The sequence below is a fragment of the Camelina sativa genome, chromosome 20, assembly GCF_030686135.1.
Source record: "Camelina sativa cultivar CO46 ecotype springtype chromosome 20, ASM3068613v1".
Lineage (NCBI taxonomy): Eukaryota > Viridiplantae > Streptophyta > Magnoliopsida > Brassicales > Brassicaceae > Camelina > Camelina sativa.
The window spans coordinates 12,320,040-12,339,201 of record NC_141899.1 but is presented as its reverse complement, the minus strand read 5'-3'; the positions used below and the strand labels follow the sequence as shown (position 1 = coordinate 12,339,201).

General features: G+C 34.7%; 1 protein-coding gene, 1 long non-coding RNA gene and 2 pseudogenes across 3 annotated transcripts; 2 read left to right on the top strand and 2 right to left on the bottom strand.

The window, feature by feature from the left end:
• Positions 1 to 2,061: 2,061 nt before the first annotated feature.
• LOC109131344 (uncharacterized) lies at positions 2,062 to 5,409 on the top strand. Its single transcript, XM_087506527.1, has 6 exons — positions 2,062 to 2,772; positions 2,950 to 3,024; positions 3,117 to 3,177; positions 3,269 to 3,342; positions 3,495 to 3,575; positions 5,031 to 5,409. Exons 1-6 carry the CDS (start codon positions 2,632 to 2,634, stop codon positions 5,178 to 5,180), a joined length of 582 nt encoding a protein of 193 aa, XP_087362653.1. The 5' UTR covers positions 2,062 to 2,631; the 3' UTR covers positions 5,181 to 5,409.
• Positions 5,410 to 10,307: 4,898 nt separating this feature from the next.
• LOC147918768 (uncharacterized) lies at positions 10,308 to 10,873 on the top strand. Its single transcript, XR_015593989.1, has 2 exons — positions 10,308 to 10,439; positions 10,658 to 10,873. It is a non-coding gene; the product is annotated as an uncharacterized LOC147918768 (long non-coding RNA).
• A 1,135-nt stretch (positions 10,874 to 12,008) lies between these two features.
• On the bottom strand, positions 12,009 to 13,253 carry LOC147918767 (uncharacterized; annotated as a pseudogene).
• Positions 13,254 to 15,361: 2,108 nt separating this feature from the next.
• Positions 15,362 to 16,789, bottom strand: LOC104770629 (protein SENSITIVE TO PROTON RHIZOTOXICITY 2 pseudogene; annotated as a pseudogene). The gene has a single exon (XR_015592223.1). The product of XR_015592223.1 is annotated as a protein SENSITIVE TO PROTON RHIZOTOXICITY 2 pseudogene (transcript).
• Positions 16,790 to 19,162: the final 2,373 nt, after the last annotated feature.

Sequence of the window (19,162 nt, the reverse complement as noted above, 5' to 3'; positions counted from 1 at the left end):
TTTAGCTCCATGCCTCGTTAAAACCTTCTCCGGTAAACCCATTGGGACAAACCCGGAGTAAGGAAAAAGAGTACACTTCATTGCTTAACGACTTGATCGTCTTCACTCTTGGGTAAGAGTGAAGACTAAGCGGACTGAGCCTTCGGAGTCTTCATGGGATGGCTGGCATTGGACGAAAGATCGGACAAATAAGTTGAGCCGCTGCTTGGCCGCCTTTGCTGAGCTTTTGGAATGTGTGGTGGCTCCGGGAAGGATTGTTGGAACCTTGGCCGCGTCTGAAAAGGTTGTCTTGGTCGCGTCCAATGCGTCTTGGTCAGGCGTCTCGGTCGCGTCCAGCGTGTCTTGATCTTCTTGCCCGAGGTCGCATCCTGCGATCACATCAAATATAGTCCTTAATATTTATAAAATTCACTAAGAGCAATGCCATTGCACATACTGTGGGTATGTCTTTGATTTGTTTACTAATATAATAAAAAAATAAAGTTTTAATCTTAATATATCAGAGACACAGATCTCTGCCCAGACCATTTTTGATCCTCAGAGACACGACACGTGTCATTAGTTTATTGGTTACATTTTGTTTTTTTTTTTAATCTTTTCTTCTTTTCCTTTTCTTCTCTCTCTCTCTTTCTTTCGATACAATCGAAAGATGAAACACGACGAATAGGTGACAAGGCGATGACATCAAAACCATCGAACCTTTGATCGTTTTCCAGAAACAATGATCTCGCCTCGTCGTCTTCTTCTTCCTGAGATGTTATCGAGATCGTTGCTGAATAAACTCGAGAAAGAGATCTTGTCTCGTCTTCTTCTTCTTCGATTCGATCCAAGTCTTCGACCTATGAAGAAGGCTGTGGAATACAAGAGAGCCGACACAGCTGCCAAATTAGAAAAGGTATTCGCAATATGTTTCAATTTTAGGGTTTGGGATTCTCGATAGGGTTGTTTGATATTTCATAAATATTCTTGTTTCGTTTGAATTCGATCTTCTCTGAGCAATAATTGTTTGTGGAATTAGCGTTGTTTTACAGTGAGGTCTTTTGATTCATTGGATTTGCTTTCTGATATTTATTGGATTTATTGGATTTCCAGAGCATTGTTTGATGGATTTTGAAATCTTTGGCTTAAGGTTGAATCAACACTTGCGATGCAAAATCTTCAGCCCAAGATTAAAGCGATTCAACAACGTTACGCAGGCAATCAGGTGAAGTTCTTTCTTTGGCTAGAATCTGAGTTACTACTTGTTGATGATTGAGTCTGACTCTGACTGTTTGTTCTGTTTTTTTGGATATATAGGAGAGAATACAACTAGAGACATCACGCTTGTATAAACAAGTTGGTGTTAATCCATTGGCAGGTACTTCTCTAGAAGTTATGAGTTTTGTATTCTAGTTTTTGCTTACTAAATTTTGCTGATATTGTGCACATTCTTGTTGTTTTGATGTTAGGTTCCTTACCAACTTTAGCAACCATACCAGTTTGGATTGGTTTATACGAAGCTCTCTACAACGTGGCTAATGAGGTACATGTCTCTTTTTGAACAATTAGAGAGACCAAATAAGTTAGTTGGTAAAGATTGTTATTTATTCTCAATGTGTGCTTGAATTTTGTTTTTCTTGTTGGAGATGATGATGATTAACGATGTCTTTCTTCTTATATGCATATTTGAAACAGAGCATACACATTGTGCCATGGAAAGCACGTAATACATAGAGATATACACATCTTTGCTTTCATCGCTACTTCTCACAAAAGGTAACGTTAAAAAGCTTTTTTAATTCTCAATGTTTGGTAGTTCTCACTGCTTGGTAGTTAAGCACTTATTGTGAATTAGTTCTCAATGCTTGGTAGTTAAACACTTATTGTGAATTAGTTCTCAATGCTTGGTAATTAAGAACTTACTAAATGCTTGGTAGTTAAGCACTTACTAAATGCTTGGTAGGTGTAACACTTAAACACAAAAAACATTTGTACACCTAACCTTAAAGCTTTACAATAAACCCAACTACCAAACTCTTCCTTCTCCTTCATCTCTTAAATGGTCTCGGAGATTTGCTATTTATGTCGCTTCTATGGTTCTCTATCCCCCAAGCCAATTCTTCTTCTCTCCATCTTTCATAGACTTTAGAGTATGAATTCTTTTCTATAAACTTTACTGACCTCTTGACTAGCCAAGTAGGGGTGAATAATCCAGAATCTCTTCCATATTTTTCTCCTCCTATCCAAACAAGCTCATCACCTATCCAAATAAGCTCTTCACCTTTGCAAATAAGCTCATCACCTATCCCTCAGTTTAGTAAACAATTTAGTGATGTCAAAGAGGTAGATGAAAACACAAGGGAAGCTAGAATCCGATGGACTGTCCAGGAAGATATTGTCTTGATCAGTGGTTGGTTAGAAACTAGCAAAGATCCAGTCGTGGGCAATGGGCAAAAGGGTGGTTCCTTTTGGGAGCGAATTGTATTCGACTATGGAGAGAGTGAAGCAGTAGTGGGTAAACCAAAGAGAGGGGTCAGTCAATGTAAGCAGAGGTGGAAAAAAATAAATGAGAATGTCAACAAGTTTGTAGGATGCTACAACCAAGCTCCGAGTCGGAGAACCAGTGGCCAGTCAGAAGATGATGTTCTCCAAATGGCAAACGAGTTGTACGTCAATGATCAGAAAGTGAAGTTCTCTCTAGAGCATGCTTCGAGGCTTCTTCGCCATGAGCAGAAGTGGTGTTCTTTGAATGCTTTGAGAGGACCTGAAAACTCCAAAAGAACAAAGCTTGATGTGAGTGGCACATATTCCTCCAGTTTGAATTCGATCTTCTCTGAGCAATAATTGTTTGTGGAATTAGCGTTGTTTTACAGTGAGGTCTTTAGATTCATTGGATTTGCTTTCTGATATTTGTTAGATTTATTGGATTTGAGAGCATTGCTTGATGGATTTTGAAATCTTTGGCTTAAGGTTGAATCAACACTTGCGATGCAAAATCTTCAACCCAAGATTAAAGCGATTCAACAATGTTATGCAGGCAATCAGGTGAAGTTCTTTCTTTGGCTAGAATCTGAGTTACTACTTGTTGATGATTGAGTCTGACTCTGACTGTTTGTTCTGTTTTTTTTTATATATAGGAGAGAATACAACTAGAGACATCACGCTTGTATAAACAAGCTGGTGTTAATCCATTGGCAGGTACTTCTCTAGAAGTTATGAGTTTTGTATTCCAGTTTTTGCTTACTAAATTTTGTTGATATTGTGCACATTCTTGTTGTTTTGATGTTAGGTTCCTTACCAACTTTAGCAACCATACCAGTTTGGATTGGTTTATACGAAGCTCTCTACAACGTGGCTAATGAGGTACATGTCTCTTTTTGAATAATTAGAGAGACCAAATAAGTTAGATGGTAAAGATTGTTATTTATTCTCAATGTGTGCTTGAATTTTGTTTTTCTTGTTGGAGATGATGATGATTAACAATGTCTTTCTTCTTATATGCATATTTGAAACAGAGCATACACATTGTGCCAGGAAAAGCACGTAATACACAGAGATATACGCATCTTTGCTTTCATCGCTGCTTTTCACAAAAGGTAACGTTAAAAAGCTTTTTTAATTCTCAATGCTTGGTAGTTCTCCCTGCTTGGTAGTTAAGCACTTATTGTGAATTAGTTCTCAATGCTTGGTAGTTAAACACTTATTGTGTATTAGTTCTCAATGCTTGGTAATTAAGAACTTACTAAATGCTTGGTAGTTAAGCACTTACTAAATGCTTGGTAGGTGTAACACTTAAACACAAAAAACATTTGTAAACCTAACCTTAAAGCTTTACAATAAACCCAACTACCAAACTCTTCCTTCTCCTTCATCTCTTAAATGGTCTCGGAGATTTGCTATTTATGTCGCTTCTATGGTTCTCTATCCCCCAAGCCAATTCTTCTTCTCTCCATCTTTCATAGACTTTAGAGTATGAATTCTTTTTCTATAAACTTTACAGACCTCTTGACTAGCCAAGTTGGGGTGAATAATCCAGAATCTCTTCCATCTTTTTCTCCTCCTATCCAAACAAGCTCATCACCTATCCAAATAAGCTCTTCACCTATTCAAATAAGCTCATCACCTATCCCTCAGTTTAGTACACAATTTAGTGATGTCAAAGAGGTAGATGAAAACACAAGGGAAGCTAGAATCTGATGGACTGTCCAGGAAGATATTGTCTTGATCAGTTGTTGGTTAAACACTAGCAAATATCCAGTCGTGGGCAATGGGCAAAAGGGTGGTTCCTTTTGGGAGCGAATTGCATTCTACTATGGAGAGAATGAAACAGTAGTGGGTAAACCAAAGAGAGGGGTCAGTCAATGTAAGCAGAGGTGGAAAAAAAGAAATGAGACTGTCAACAAGTTTGTAAGATGCTACAACCAAGCTTCGAGTCGGAGAACCAGTGGCCAGTCAGAAGATGATGTTCTCCAAATGGCAAACGAGTTGTACATCAATGATCAGAAAGTGAAGTTCTCTTTAGAGCATGCTTGGAGGCTTCTTCGCCATGAGCAAAAGTGGTGTTCTTCAATGCTTTGAGAGGACCTGAAAACTCCAAAAGAACAAAGCTTGATGTGATTGGCACATATTCCTCCAGTTCGAATACAACAACTCGTCTTGAGGAAGAAGCTAATGAACGCCCTCCAGGTGTTAAGGCATCCAAAAGGAAAGCAAAGAACAAAGGTCGTGATACAGAAACTGAGGGGAGGGCAATTCTCTAGGGAAGTTAGAGAAGGCGTGGGAGATCAGGGAGAAAGAAATAGCTGCGAGAGAAAGAATTTCCAAGCAACGACTTCTAGAGAGTCTAGTGAGCAAAACTGATCTGTCCGAGGCTGAAATCAATCTGAGAAAGAAGCTAACTGATGAGATGTTAGGATAGTTGGTTGTGTTAAGCACTTATTTTTGGTTGTGTTTTATTTACAGGTTGTGTTTTAATTTTTGGTTGTGTTTAATTTTTGGTTGTGTTTTATTTACAGGTTGTGTTTTAATTTTTGGTTGTGTTTAATTTGCAGGTTGTGTTTTATTTTTGGTTCTGGTCTTGTCTAATCTCATGTCGGCACAAGAGAACAACACTGTATCTGGTTCTGGTCTGTTCTAATCTCACGTCGGCACAAGAGAACGAAACTGTATCTGGTTTCTGGTCACGTCGGCTCTTCACGTGAAGTTCTAATCTCACGTCGGCACAAGAGAACAAAACTGTCTCTGGTCTCTCGTACATGTCACAGTCTGCAAGTTTTCTTTCTCGTGAGAAAGTTTGTGTTTTCTGTCCCGTGAAAACGTTTCTTCAATAAACTTGTATATATAGCAAGTATGTATCGACTACTCTTGTATCATAAACTTGTTCAATAATCCCAACTCTCTCTTAAAAAATCTCTCAAACTTGTTCAACAATCTCTTTTTCAAATTCTTTCTCAAACAGCTACAATCTTTTTTTTATCATCAATTAAATTTTTCTAAAAACATGTCATCCCCAGATTTAGATGATGAGTTTGATGAATTTTTTGATGAGCATTTTGGCAATTTATTCCAAGATTGCCTAGATGATTATGGCAATGATCAACAACCAACTACTTTAAGGCGGCCAAGAGCTTATATTGATAGAGGACATGAGGAAGGGCATATTCAATTATGGAATGATTATTTCAGCGAAAATGCTACTTACTCTGTTGGTAGTTTCCGTCGTCTTTTTCGAATGAACAAGTCATTGTTCATACGTATTGTTGAGGCACTATCCAATGAATTGTCCAACAGCTTGGAAAGGACAGTATTCTCGTGGATCTGGAAAACCTACAATCATTTTAGAGGTTGTGGCATCGCAAGATCTCTGGATTTGGCATACATTTTTTGGTCCTCCAGGTACTTTAAATGATATCAATGTTCTTGACCGTTCACCAGTTTTCGATGACATCTTAGAAGGTCGAGCTCCGAGAGTAGATTAATGTAATATATGTTTTAAAGTTTTTTAATGTAATATATTTTTTTTATAATAAATGTATTCTATTACTAGTTTTATTTTCCTAAAATTGCATAAATTATATAACCAACACTTATAACATTATAAATTATACCTTAAAAACTTTTTTAATAAAAAAAAATTAGACACCCAAGGATGACTAATGGGAGGACAAAAGTTAAAAGCAAGGATGTAAAGAAAGTTGTATTATTTTTAGTATTATTAAAAGATAGAGACACTCAAATGAGTATGTGCAATTAGGCCTGGGAATAATATCCGGTATCCGCGGATATCTGATATCCGATCCGATCCGAAAAATCGGATATCCGGTTAAAACGGAGCGGATTCAGATAGTGATTTTTAGTATTCGTCGGATTCGGATACGGATCCAGATAGTGAACCATTTTGCAGTCGGATATCCGATATCCGTTTTATTAAACACATATGTTACTGGGCCTAACTTAATTTATGTATTGATCCAGATTTTAAAATTTAATTCTACTAATGGGCCTGTAATTAAAAGCCTTATTCGATTTGGTGGGGATCGAAATAGGGTTTTGACCTTTGTGGGATAATACTCACTCCCATTGCCGTCTCTTTTTTTCCTCTGAAACATTGTTTCTTCAACCACACAAATCCGCTTAATACGTCGACATCTTCAGCTTTCTTTCGCCGCATTTCAATGATAGTCCTTTGTCTATGATTTAAAATGGTTGATATTGCTTCAGATGTGATGGTTCTAGCGGTTCCTTTCCTCTTGTTCACATTGATACCGAGCTTTAGGGGAGGAGAAACAAGATCTAGAATTATTTGGTGGCCAAGGTTTTTTTGGAAGAACAAAGAAATTCTGGATCCGGATATCCGCGGATATCCAGTTATTTTTACGGATATTCGAAGCTCGGATATCCGGATGGATGGATCCGGATTCGGATAACAGAACTGTATATCCGGCGGATACGGATCCGGATCCGGATATCATCAAATACCCCGGATATCCGCTCCGTCACAGGGCTATGTGCAATGGGATTGCTCTAATAATGATAAAAATTCATAAATAAATATATAACATATGTTTTAATTTAGTATTTTGGGTATCGTAAATAAAAATATGAGTAATCTAAAATAATCTGAAAAGTGTATATGAGAAGCTAAAGGAGAAAGGGAGTTTACATTTTATTATGGAGAAGAGGTGTATCATACAAGTGAAACAATAAGTCCATATTTATAGAGTAAATATATAGACAATTACTACTGTAACAATTAAGACAATGGGCTCCAATATAACTTGTATACGCAAGTGTTTTGTTGACTTTTGTAACACTCCCCCTTGGAGTTCATTGTCGTTTGTGTCTTTGCGATGGATCTTGTTGCCTCGTTAAAAACCTTTCTAGGAAACTTGTTGAGAAAAACCATAGTAAGGTAAAAGATTACAATCATACTTGTTCCCCTCGAATGACTTAGTGTAACACTTCAGAGGTTCCGTTAATGACGCATCCCAATGTTATGGATATGTTTTCTGAATATTGAAGTAGGTAATGACTTTTTGAAAAGATCTGCTGCATTGTCAGAAGACCTAACATATCTTATTTCAAGTACCTTATTCTTCTCAAGCTCTTGGGTATATAAGAAGTACTTTGGAGGGATGTGTTTAGTTCTATCGCTTTTGATATATCTTTCTTTAGTCTGAGCAACACATGCAGCATTATCTTCATATAAGATAGTTGCTCTATATTTACGTTGATCCCACTACTTGACATAATGTGTTGATTTATTGACCTAAGCCATACACACTCTTTACTTGCCTTATGGAGTGCGATGATTTCAGCATGATTTGAGGAAGTAGCTACTAAACTCTGTTTTTGAGAACGCTAAGATATGGCGGTGCCCCCAACAGTAAAAACATATCCAGTTTGTGATCGAGCTTTGTGTGGATCTGATAAATATCCTGCATCTGCAAAACCCACCATTTGACCCTTTGAGTCTTTAGGATAAAATAATCCTAAATCAATAGTCCCTTGAAGATAACGAAAGACATGTTTTATCCCATTCCAATGTCTTTGTGTAGGGGATGAGCTGAATCTTGCCAAAAGGTTAACTGCAAATGATATATCAGGCCGAGTGCAATTTGCAAGGTACATTAGTGCTCCAATTAATTGCACTTAGATACGGTACTTCAGGACCAAGTATCTCCTCATTTCTTTCACGTGGTCGGAAGGGATCCTTTTCAATATTAAGTGATCTAACGACCATTGGTGTACTGAGTGGATTTGCTTTATCCATATGAAAGCGTTTTAAAACTCTTTTAGTGTATGTGGATTGATGTACAAATATTCCCTTATGAGAATGTTCAATTTGTAAACCAAGACAAAACTTTGTTTGTCCGAGATCTTTCATCTCAAACTCTCCTTTTAAATAGTTTGTTGCTTTCTGTATTTCCTCTTGAGTTCCAATGATATTTAGATCATCAACATAGACCGCGATAATTACAAATCCGGATATTGTTCTTTTGATAAAAACACAAGGGCATAGAGGATTATTCACATATCCTTCTTTAGTTAAGTGCTCACTAAGACGATTATACCACATACGCCCATATTGCTTTAAACCATATAATGATCTTTGTAATTTTATTGCACATAATTCTTTTGGTTTAGAAGTTAACATTTTAGGCATATTAAATCCATCAGGAATTTTCATATAGATATCACTATCTAATGATCCATATAAATATGCCGTTACAACATCCATGAGACGCACCTCTAGATTTTTATCAGCTGCTAGACTCATTAAAAATCTAAACGTGATAGCATCCATTACTGGAGAATATGTTTCCTCGTAATCAATCCCAGGTCTTTGAGAAAAACGTTGGGCCACAAGACGAGCTTTGTACCTTGTTATCTCATTTTCTTCATTACATTTTCGGACAAAAACCCATTTATAACCAACAGGTTTTACATCCTTAGGTGTGGCCACAATTGATCCGAATACATTTATTTTATTAAGAGAATCAAGTTCGACTTGTATTGCATCTTTCCATTTTATCCAGTCATGTCTCTTTTGACATTCATATACTGACTTTGGTTCTGGATCTTCGATTTCTTCATTTATTTCCTTTGAAACAAGATAGGAAAAAATAACATCCATTTTCTTTCGATTCCATATCTTTCCACTATGAATATAGTTGATAGAAATCTCATGATTTTCTTCAGACTCATGATGCTCTATATTGGTGGAAGAATCATGATTCGTTTTTTCCATAATATTTTCTGTCATTTTGGGAGCGTCATGTTTTTCAACTTCCTTTTTTTTCTAGGATTTTTATCCTTCGCACCAATTGGTCTACCACGCTTTAAGCGTATTCTAGACTCATGTGTTTCATCAATTTTCCCATGTTCTTGTGCGATTTCAATTCTAGCAGGAGCATTTGCTGCTGGTATATGTGATTTAGTTACCGTCTTGATATCTACAAATGCATCAGGTAGTTGATTGGCTATACTCTGTAAATGCATAATTCGTTGAACTTCTAGTTCTGACTGCTTTGTGGGAGGATCAAGGTGTAACAGCGATGGTACACACCATTTTATATCCTTTTCCATCTTTTTATTTTCTCCCCCTAGAACCGGAAATTCTTTTTCATCAAAATGATAATCTGCAAAACGAGCAGTAAATACGTCACCAGTTTGAGGTTCTAGGTATCGTATAATTGACTGTAACATCCGTGTTCCGGAAATAGAGTTTGGGTTATGTTGAGTAAACCAAAAGAGTGGATTTTAATTAATTTTGGTTTAATTAAATCCTGGTTTAATCAAATTAAATCAAAAACCCTTATTTCTCCTTCTAATTGTCGACACCTCCTCTCTCCTTTTGGTGCTTTTGTCGTCATTTTCATCAGAGAGAGGGAGAGAAAGAGACATAACTCTTGGTTATTAAGTATAAAGGAGAAAGAGAAGGAGATCAAGCGTTTTCCTTAGTGTTAAGAGAGAAACAGAACTGTCAGGGTTTGGGAGAAGGAAGATCCGACGGGTCAAATCGTTTTGAAAGGTATTGATTTTCGGTAGGGTTGTAGCTAAGAGATTTTCGTACACTCGCCTTTTTACAGAAGTGAATTTGGATTAATATTCTAGGAGATATTGGCATTTTCGTGGGGTGTTTCTTCTCATTCGCGGATTGAGACCAGCGGGTGTTACGGGGACGATTGCAGTTTCATCTATAATCTGATCGTGCTGAAATTTTGTGGGAAGATTCTGGACGTATATACCTTGCTTTTCACCGGAGGGATTAGAAAGTTAACAGTTCGTTTTGTTTTTGTGGTTTCACTTGTGAGGTTGTTCTTTTCTGTTTTTTTCTAGCAGTTTGTTTACAATATTTGTTTGTTGTTGTGATTGGTTGTAGGAACAAGTTTGGTTGTTCTTGGATATTGGAAAGCCTCTCATTTGGTTGTATTTAGTTTTGTGAATCACTTGTTAAGGTAAGTGCAGGACCATTGCTTATCTAAGCTGGAGATTTTTTCTAATCTGCTTGTTTATGTGTTGTTTGGCGTGTTGATTGTTGATTGATGATTGTTGGTTGATGGTTGATGGTTAGAGATGTCTCTATTGCTTGTGTGTATAGCCCAGTAGATGGGAGGATTGCCTTACTGAGTGTTTATTAAATACTCATGCATTGCAATATGTGTTTGTGGTGCAGGTAAAGGCAAAGTGTGACTGTGGAATCAGGGCGATGAAGAGGAGGATGTTCTAGTGGTTCGTTTGGTTGTCTGGCTTCTGTTAGGTTGCTAGAGTGGAGTCCTAGAATGTTGTTTAGAATTGCTGGTTCTTTGGATGTTGTTTGGATCATTAGTTTGTGATTGGAATTAATATTGGCTATTTATATTTATTGGATATTGGTAATGTTTTCCGCTGATGATTGTGATTGTGGTTAGGTGGCTAGTGGGTATGGGACCACTAGTTGTAGTTTATTATTATATTATATTATATATTTATTATTTATTATTAAAAAAAAAATGGGTCGGTCGTTTCATTGACGGAGAGTCAAAACCAACATATATTCCCAACCTTCTCTGTGGTCCCATTTTAGTACGTTGTGGGGGTGCAATCGGTATATATACCGCACAACCAAATATTTTTAGATGAGAAATATTTGGTTCTCGACCAAATGCTAACTGTAGTGGAGAATAATTATGATATGCACTTGATCTTATGCGTATAAGTGATTCAGCATGCAAAATAGCATGTCCCCATATTGAGGTTGGTAGTTTTGATCCCATGATCAATGGTCTTGCAATTAATTGCAGACGTTTAATTAAAGATTCTGCCAATCCATTTTGTGTATGCACATGGGCAACAGGGTGTTCAACATTGATCCCTGTTACCATACAATAATCATTGAATGCTTGGGACGTGAATTCACCAGCGTTATCTAATCTAACTCCTTTAATTGGATAATCAAACTAAGAGCTCGGTTTCCTGATGAGTAATCCGGTGAGAGAAAATAGAGCTTTTCGCATCATTGTGGTGCCTGGGTGACCAAGGCGATCATGCCACAATGTGAAATCATTTTGATTTCTTTTGATCACGAGGTGTGATTCTATTGAATTTATGTATGTATGGTGCAAACCTGACGGGAGTCTTGGTAATTTTTCCAATACATGTATTTTCCCCGATTTTTCAGAGGTAATGTACATGAACTTCTTTCCATTCTCAGTTGCAGACTGAGTGTCATATCCCTGAAGGTATATGTCTTTAAAACTCAACAAATTCCTCTTTGAATTTGGAGAAAATAATGCATTATTTATCGAAAACTTTGTCCCGTTAGGTAATGCAAAGTTTGCTTTACCAGTCTTCAATTAAGTCGGTGGGACCTGATATTGTATTAACAATAACTTTTGTTGATTTCAGATCGGAGAAATATTTTTTATATTTCAGAATAGTGTGTATTGTTCCACTATCTGGTATGCAAATGTCTCCATGATTTGTCTTAGATAATGTTCCACTTGTAATGTGATCCATTTGTTTCTGTGTGAAATAAATATAATTGGTTAATAGAAATTGAAAACAAATTTATTCATAAAGCACACAATAATTATACAAGATAGTTAATAGAAGTACACAAATATGGGAAATTTCAAACAAACATCGACTTATTTATGGCATAATTGTCGGAAATTCGAGTTTCATAAGACAAGCATTTTAGTTTTCTGCAAGGACATCCTCATCAGGATCATTTGCGAAGTCAGCAGCCTCAAGGTGGGTTGTACCCTCAAATGTTCTGCAAGGTTCACTTCCTTGCCTTTGCCCTTAGCAGATTCTTTGTACAGAGCACAAAGATGTGCAGGGGTTCGGCATACCTGAGACCAATGTCCCTTAGTGCCACATCTGAAACAAGCACTCTCACGTTTTTGGGTGGTGTTTGCTTGGATTTCTTTTCCTTTCGGACTTTGTTCAGAGCCAATCCATTGGTATGACTTCCTGCTTTGAGGGTTATAGCTTCTTCCGCGTCCGCGATAGTTTCGGCGGCCGCGTCCTCGAAAAGCTCTATTTTCTCTCACCGGATTTTTAACATCCAATGCATTAACCTCAGGAAATGCTTTTGATCCGGTGGGTCGAGACATGTGGTTCTTGATGAGGAGCTCATTATTCTTTTCAGCTATTAAGAGCGCCACAATCAAATCTGAGAATTTGGTGTATCCACGCAACCTATATTGTTGCTGCAGAGTGATGTGATTCTTGTGAAACCTGGTGTACGTTTTCTCAAGCATCTGGGATTCAGTGATGGTTTCACCACAATATCTTAGCTTGGCGACAATTCCCAACATGGCTGAATTGTAATTCATCACCTTGTCAAAGTCTTGGAATCTTAGACTTTCCCATTCATCCCGAGCAAGTGGGAGAGTTATGTCCCTTTGATGATCAAATCGATCCTTCAGGGACTTCCACAACTCTTTGGGATCTCTCATGTGTGCATAGTCATATATGACATTTTCATCAAGGTGTCTTCTAAGGAAGATCACTGATTTTGCCTTTTCTTGGTCCGTCGATTTATTACTCTCTTTTGTGGTTTCAGTTAACCCATAAGACTGTAGATGTAATTCGACATTGGTAGTCCAAGATATGAAGTTAGCTCCAGTGATATCTAAGGCCAGGAATTGGAGCTTCTCGATGTTTGCCATTTTGTTTTTCTTTCTTTCTATAAAATAAAATCATAAAAACATAATTAGAGATTTCATTTATTTTAATTTTAAAACATAGGAGGTGCTTGCATAAGTAGCGCAATTACAAGAAACACAATTACATAAAAAAGTAAAATAAGAACCATCAAAAATTCTTCGGGAGAAAACTCTCCAAAGAGTAAACCGTAAATAGCAACAATTATAAAACCTATTACAAAAACTAAGAATGGATGAATCATTTTTCCTAGTAAAACTAATTAAATTTTTTAGGAAGATTTTGAAAGGGATGAAAAATTTGAGTGAAATAGATGAGTAAAAATGAGTGTATATATAGATTAATTTCACTGTTCATTAGCCGTTTAAGTATCCGTTTGAAAAGTGAGAAAAGTTAAAATTTATTTAATTTTTCACTTATGACCGTTGAGACTTAAAATAATAAATCAAATTATTTTCTAAGAAAAATTTGATATAATTGATCTACAATAATATGTATTAGTTAAAAGTATAAAATTATATATATATGTATATATATTTAGGTGGCAGAGCCTCCTTTTATAAAAATAATAAAATGATAATTATATGGTGATTAAATCATCCATGGTAAATTAAAGCAATAACAAAAAAAAAGTAAGTAAATTATGGTGATTTAAATCATCCATGTTAAATCAATAAATTAGAACAATAAATAAAAGATGGTGACTTTTAATCATCCATGTTAAAGTAATAAATTAGAACAATAAATAAAATATGGTGACTTTTAATCATCCATGTTAAAGCAATAAATTAAAGAATAAATAAAAGCAATAAATATGTTATGGTGATTAAAGTCATCCATAAAAACTATATTTAAATTATGGTGACTAAAGTCATCCATAATAGAAAAATAAATCAAAGCAGTAAATAAATCATTATGCATTAAAATGTCATGGGGCGGCAGAGCCGCGCTCCTGTAATAATAAATATCATCTTGATAAATTGGTCATGAACTTGGCAGAGTGATCGTGCTGATAACGTGTTTTAATTTAGTATTTTGGGTATCGTAAATAAAAATATGAGTAATCTAAAATAATCTGAAAAGTGTATATGAGAAGCTAAAGGAGAAAGGGAGTTTACATTTTATTATGGAGAAGAGGTGTATCATACAAGTGAAACAATACGTCCATATTTATAGAGTAAAAATATAGACAATTACTACTGTAACAATTAAGACAATGGGCTCCAATATAACTTGTATACGCAAATGTTTTGTTGACTTTTGTAACAACATACATTTTATTTATTATACAATCCAAAATATTATTTATTTTATTATACAACACACAATATTACATAATAAAAGTTAAATGATAATATAAATTACATATATAATAATAAAACACACATAAACATAAATTTTACAAAGTTACATATGAGATAGCAAATTAATCAAGCATTATTTCCGTAATGCTCCCATATGTGATAAATCAAAGCATTCTGAAGTGATAAATGAGCCTCTTTATTTTTTATTTGTATATTACGAGCTAAAAATTGTTGAAATTACTTCTGATGCTGATCTTTCATCTCTAGTAGGTGTATTGATATCATCTTCATCTTCAATTATCATGTTATGCATTATAATGCACGCGGTCATTATATCACAAATTATTTTTTGTTTATTAAATTTATTTTTAATATTACAAATTATTTTTTGTTTATTAAATTTATTTTAGTGTGCTTAAGTTTTCTTAATTAAATTTTATACAATTATTTATGAAAGACATAAATATAGGGACTAAACTGAAAATAAAAAGTAGTTTTGAGGTTCTGAATAGTGAAACCTCAAATTTGAGGTTTCACTATTCAAAACCTCAAAATTTGAAGATTTGAAGATTTGTTGGACTGTCAAAAACCTCAAATATTGAGGTTTTAAGTGCTTGCTGGAGATGCCCGTAGACATTGTATTATTTAATTACCATAAATTGTTCAAGCTGCAAATTACACTGTCGTCGTTTAACTAGTTTTTAACTGAGTTATAGCTAAGTTTCTAATTTTTCTAGCGTATATATGTTAAAATGACGATGTAAAATACATGCACAAACTGGATGAAAAGGGATTTTCATTTATATTTTATATAGCTACATACTGTATATATTTTGTGTATTAAAAATAAATCGTATGATTCCACAGATTTTTGTGACTGGTGAAAACTCTATACATGCATTATACCCATCAGTCCATCACCATCAGAACCAAAATCATTTGTAACATTAACGTCAATGCACAAAGTATACAAAAGGATACAACTTTATCTTTGTGACATTAATTTAAAGGATACAGAAACTCCTGAAAAAAGAATGAAAAAAGAGAGGGTTGAATGCACAAGTCATTCCTTTGATATACGTACGTCAATCACTTTAGAATTGTAACTTTCCTATAATCTTACTTTAAGGTGATCGTCGGCGGCTGGGACGACCCATGTGCCGGTACGTGGCCCAAAAACAAAGAAACGTGGCTCATAAGCTTGTCTTTCCTAGAAAATTTTGTCCCACAAGAACAAACCCACTTTATATCCCCACAATGCTTCTCGTGCGTCCTAAGATCAGACAGAACCGAAAAATGCTTCACACCGCACCTCCTGCACATATACATTTTAGGACAATGACTCCTCTTGTAATGATTCTTGGCGCAAATCACAGATTTCAACGGCTGAAACTTCTCGTGCCTCTGGTTCCATCTACACCCTTGTTGAGGGCACGAGTAGTAATGTTTCTTTAACGAGTATTCTTCTTTCTTGTCATGGCTCGTTGGGCTGATCAACGCCTCACGTGTCTTGTACTCATCCCCGTGCGCTCTCATATGCATCCTTAGATTCGCGTCTCTCTTAAACCCTTTCCCACAAATTTGACAGTAATGTGTGTATTTCGCTAGTAGATCCGCTACATCCAGTTCCAATATCTCGTAGTTCCCGAGTCTTGGTTTAGAAGAATGATGATGATCTTTTTTAGGGTTTAGGGTTTCCGTGCCATACCAGTTATGATTATGGTCGGGAAACGAGATCTGCCCTCTTTCTTGGACACCAAAAAGGTTTGTCGACTCTTGCACAAAATCACGACCCGGGTCCGTTTCTTGTCGGGAAAAATCCAAAACCATTGCATCTGCGGTTTGATCGTTATGGATATCATTGTCGTTGTTAAATCCAATGTGGAGTTGTTGGCAAGCGAACAACATGGAAGAAGCAGCCGTGATGATCTCTTGAACTAAACTTCCGATGTTAGCAACGGCCAAAGACGTTGACCCCGATGATTGGTTAATGTGATTAGTAGAGATCATGTAGAAGCTGACCAAAGATTGGATCTGATGGACTTTGTCTTGTAAGGTAGATAGATTGTATAGAAGAGAGAGTGAAACGTCGTCCTCTTCCAATGATTTCGTCCCAGCCGCCGTCACGGGATTAAGGTAGATATGTTTTGAGGAACTAGTGGTCGTCCCGGAGAAGCTAGACATTGACCCTTCACCTTTACTTGTAATATGCTCGTCTTGATTCGTCATCTATGTATATGAAGAATCTATTGTGAGTTCTGTTCTTAAATTTTCTTTTGATTTTGTTGCTTCTCTATATTCTTTGTGATATGTTTGTTTCATATATATGCCAGACGGTCTAGACTCTAGATGCCTTGAAGAAGACACCCTACCCTATACCGTATAAAATACTCGCGGCATACATTCACACAAACAAATACGTGTCTCATGCATAGAATAATGTCTCTTCGGTTCATTTTATCAAACAAAATCGGGATGTCATACTAAATTGGGTAAAATTTTGAGAAAAAATCTATTGAACCTAACGATACTATGAACCCTGCTGTTTATTAGTGATTTAAATTTTGAATAGACATTTTGATCGATGCAAAAACATTCATGATATACTAAACGGTCAAATTATACTATTTTTCTTTAAATTCAGATATTCAAGTGTTTATATCTACTTTATTACTTGATATTTAGGAAATACAGATATAAACAAGGGTACGTAAAATTTATAATTTGTGTATTTTGTTTTTTTTTAGTGTCAACAAAATGCGATACAGATTTTTATACATTCGGATGGTGGCAAGCAAGCGACAATAGTAAAACAATCCATTAGATTACAACTTTAATTTTGTCGTCATGAATGATGTTTTATTTCTTCTCCCTAAATGCATATGTCATATGTATGAATTGTTTACATTAGGTTTGAAAATGGAATAATACAAGTATGTGATGTGATTAAGATTAACTCGGAAGTCAACTTGACAGAGCAAAAAAGACCATCCCCACTTAAAACCTCCCCCGCATAAAACCTTGAAGAGTTTGTCAGCTATACCTTAAAATAAACGAAGAAGGTCAATCCCAATGTTATTAAATAATGATAAACCTAAGTCAAGTGTTAGTGTTCTTTCATGGCTTTTTCTTCATGTATTCTTTGGATATACATTCATATAACTGTCAAGCTCACATAATATATTATTAAGATATATCCCGTGCTTAAAGCACGGGTTAACATTTTCAAAAAAAATTATAATATAATAATAAAAATTATTGTTTTATTTTTTTTAAAAAAAATATTTTGTTTGAGATAATATTTATTTTTAATTGTTATATAAATCTATTAGTCTATTTGAATACTAATTATTTTAGAATATTAAAGTATTTTATTTTTGACGTATTATTACAGTTTTATATTGTTTATTTGTTGTATTTGCATCATATTTTGTGAAATATAAAATAATAATTTTAATATTATAATTGTGAGTAAATAAAAATTATTAATTTATCATCTATATGTAAATTTAGTTTTACCAACCCGCCAATGCGGAAATTAAAACACATATTTTCATACATTGAGTAATATATCTTCATTTTAAAAAATTCAAATCATAACATATGCAGAAAATATGCATTTTATTAATTATAAGTATTATATGAAAGTTCTAAACAATTTGTAAATAAAATAAAATAAATATGATAGGAGAATCATAATTTGAAATCTTAACAAAATCTTCGAATTTATTTATTAAAAATAGAGAAAAATAATTGTATTGTATACTTGGATATAAAATCTTAGTTTTTAAAATTCTGATTGGTTTATATATTTTTTTAAAAAAGTAATTAGTAATTTGGTCCATAATTTATTAGAAAGAGAAAATATTTTTTTAGATTTTTTAATATTTGATATGTGAGTGTTTTTGATTTTTTTTTTTGTTTTTTTTTGTGTTTTTGATTTTTATTTTAATTATATTTATTTAAATTAGTTAATTAAGCTTAATTAATTTTTTTCTAATGGCAATTGAATGTAATTTTTTACACATTTTAAGGTTAGTTTCATATTTGTACTTCTCAATTAATATAGTAGGATGTTACATTCTAATCCGTTATTATAAAACTGCGACTACATTCATTCCTCTTTATCTGCTTACATACACACATTTATACGTGTGCGTATATGATTGGATCTTATAGGAAATATTAATAATGCGGCCATCGGCATGAGTTGCAATTATGTTAAATTACTTCTGCTCATGCGTGTTCATTTTTTTTTGTTTTTACGAAAGAAGTATAGTTAGTTTTATTGATAAACTAATCGGAACTTCTTTGAAGTGACCATATGAGTGATTAATGCTGTTTTCTTCAGCTAACTTTGGCATGAGTACTTATTTTAAGCTTTTGGAAGAATTAAAAAAATGTCACGTTATATAACGTTTTTTCTTCTTTTATTTTGTATTAAATAACGTTTTCGTTTAAAACAAATAAGTTGCTGCTACCATTACAACTGTAATGTATTTCACGTGCCAAAAAACTTCTATTTGAATGATTTCATTACAAAATATTACGATTACGACTAATATGTTTCACTCTTAACTTCGAACGGGTTTTAAAATTACCATTTTCAAGGGATCAAGGTATAAAGGTGAAACAGTCAAAAACTGTTTAGGAAACAGAGTCTTTGAAGAAGAATGGGATTCTGCTAAAGTCCAATAATAATAACACCCAAATGAAGAAGCCCA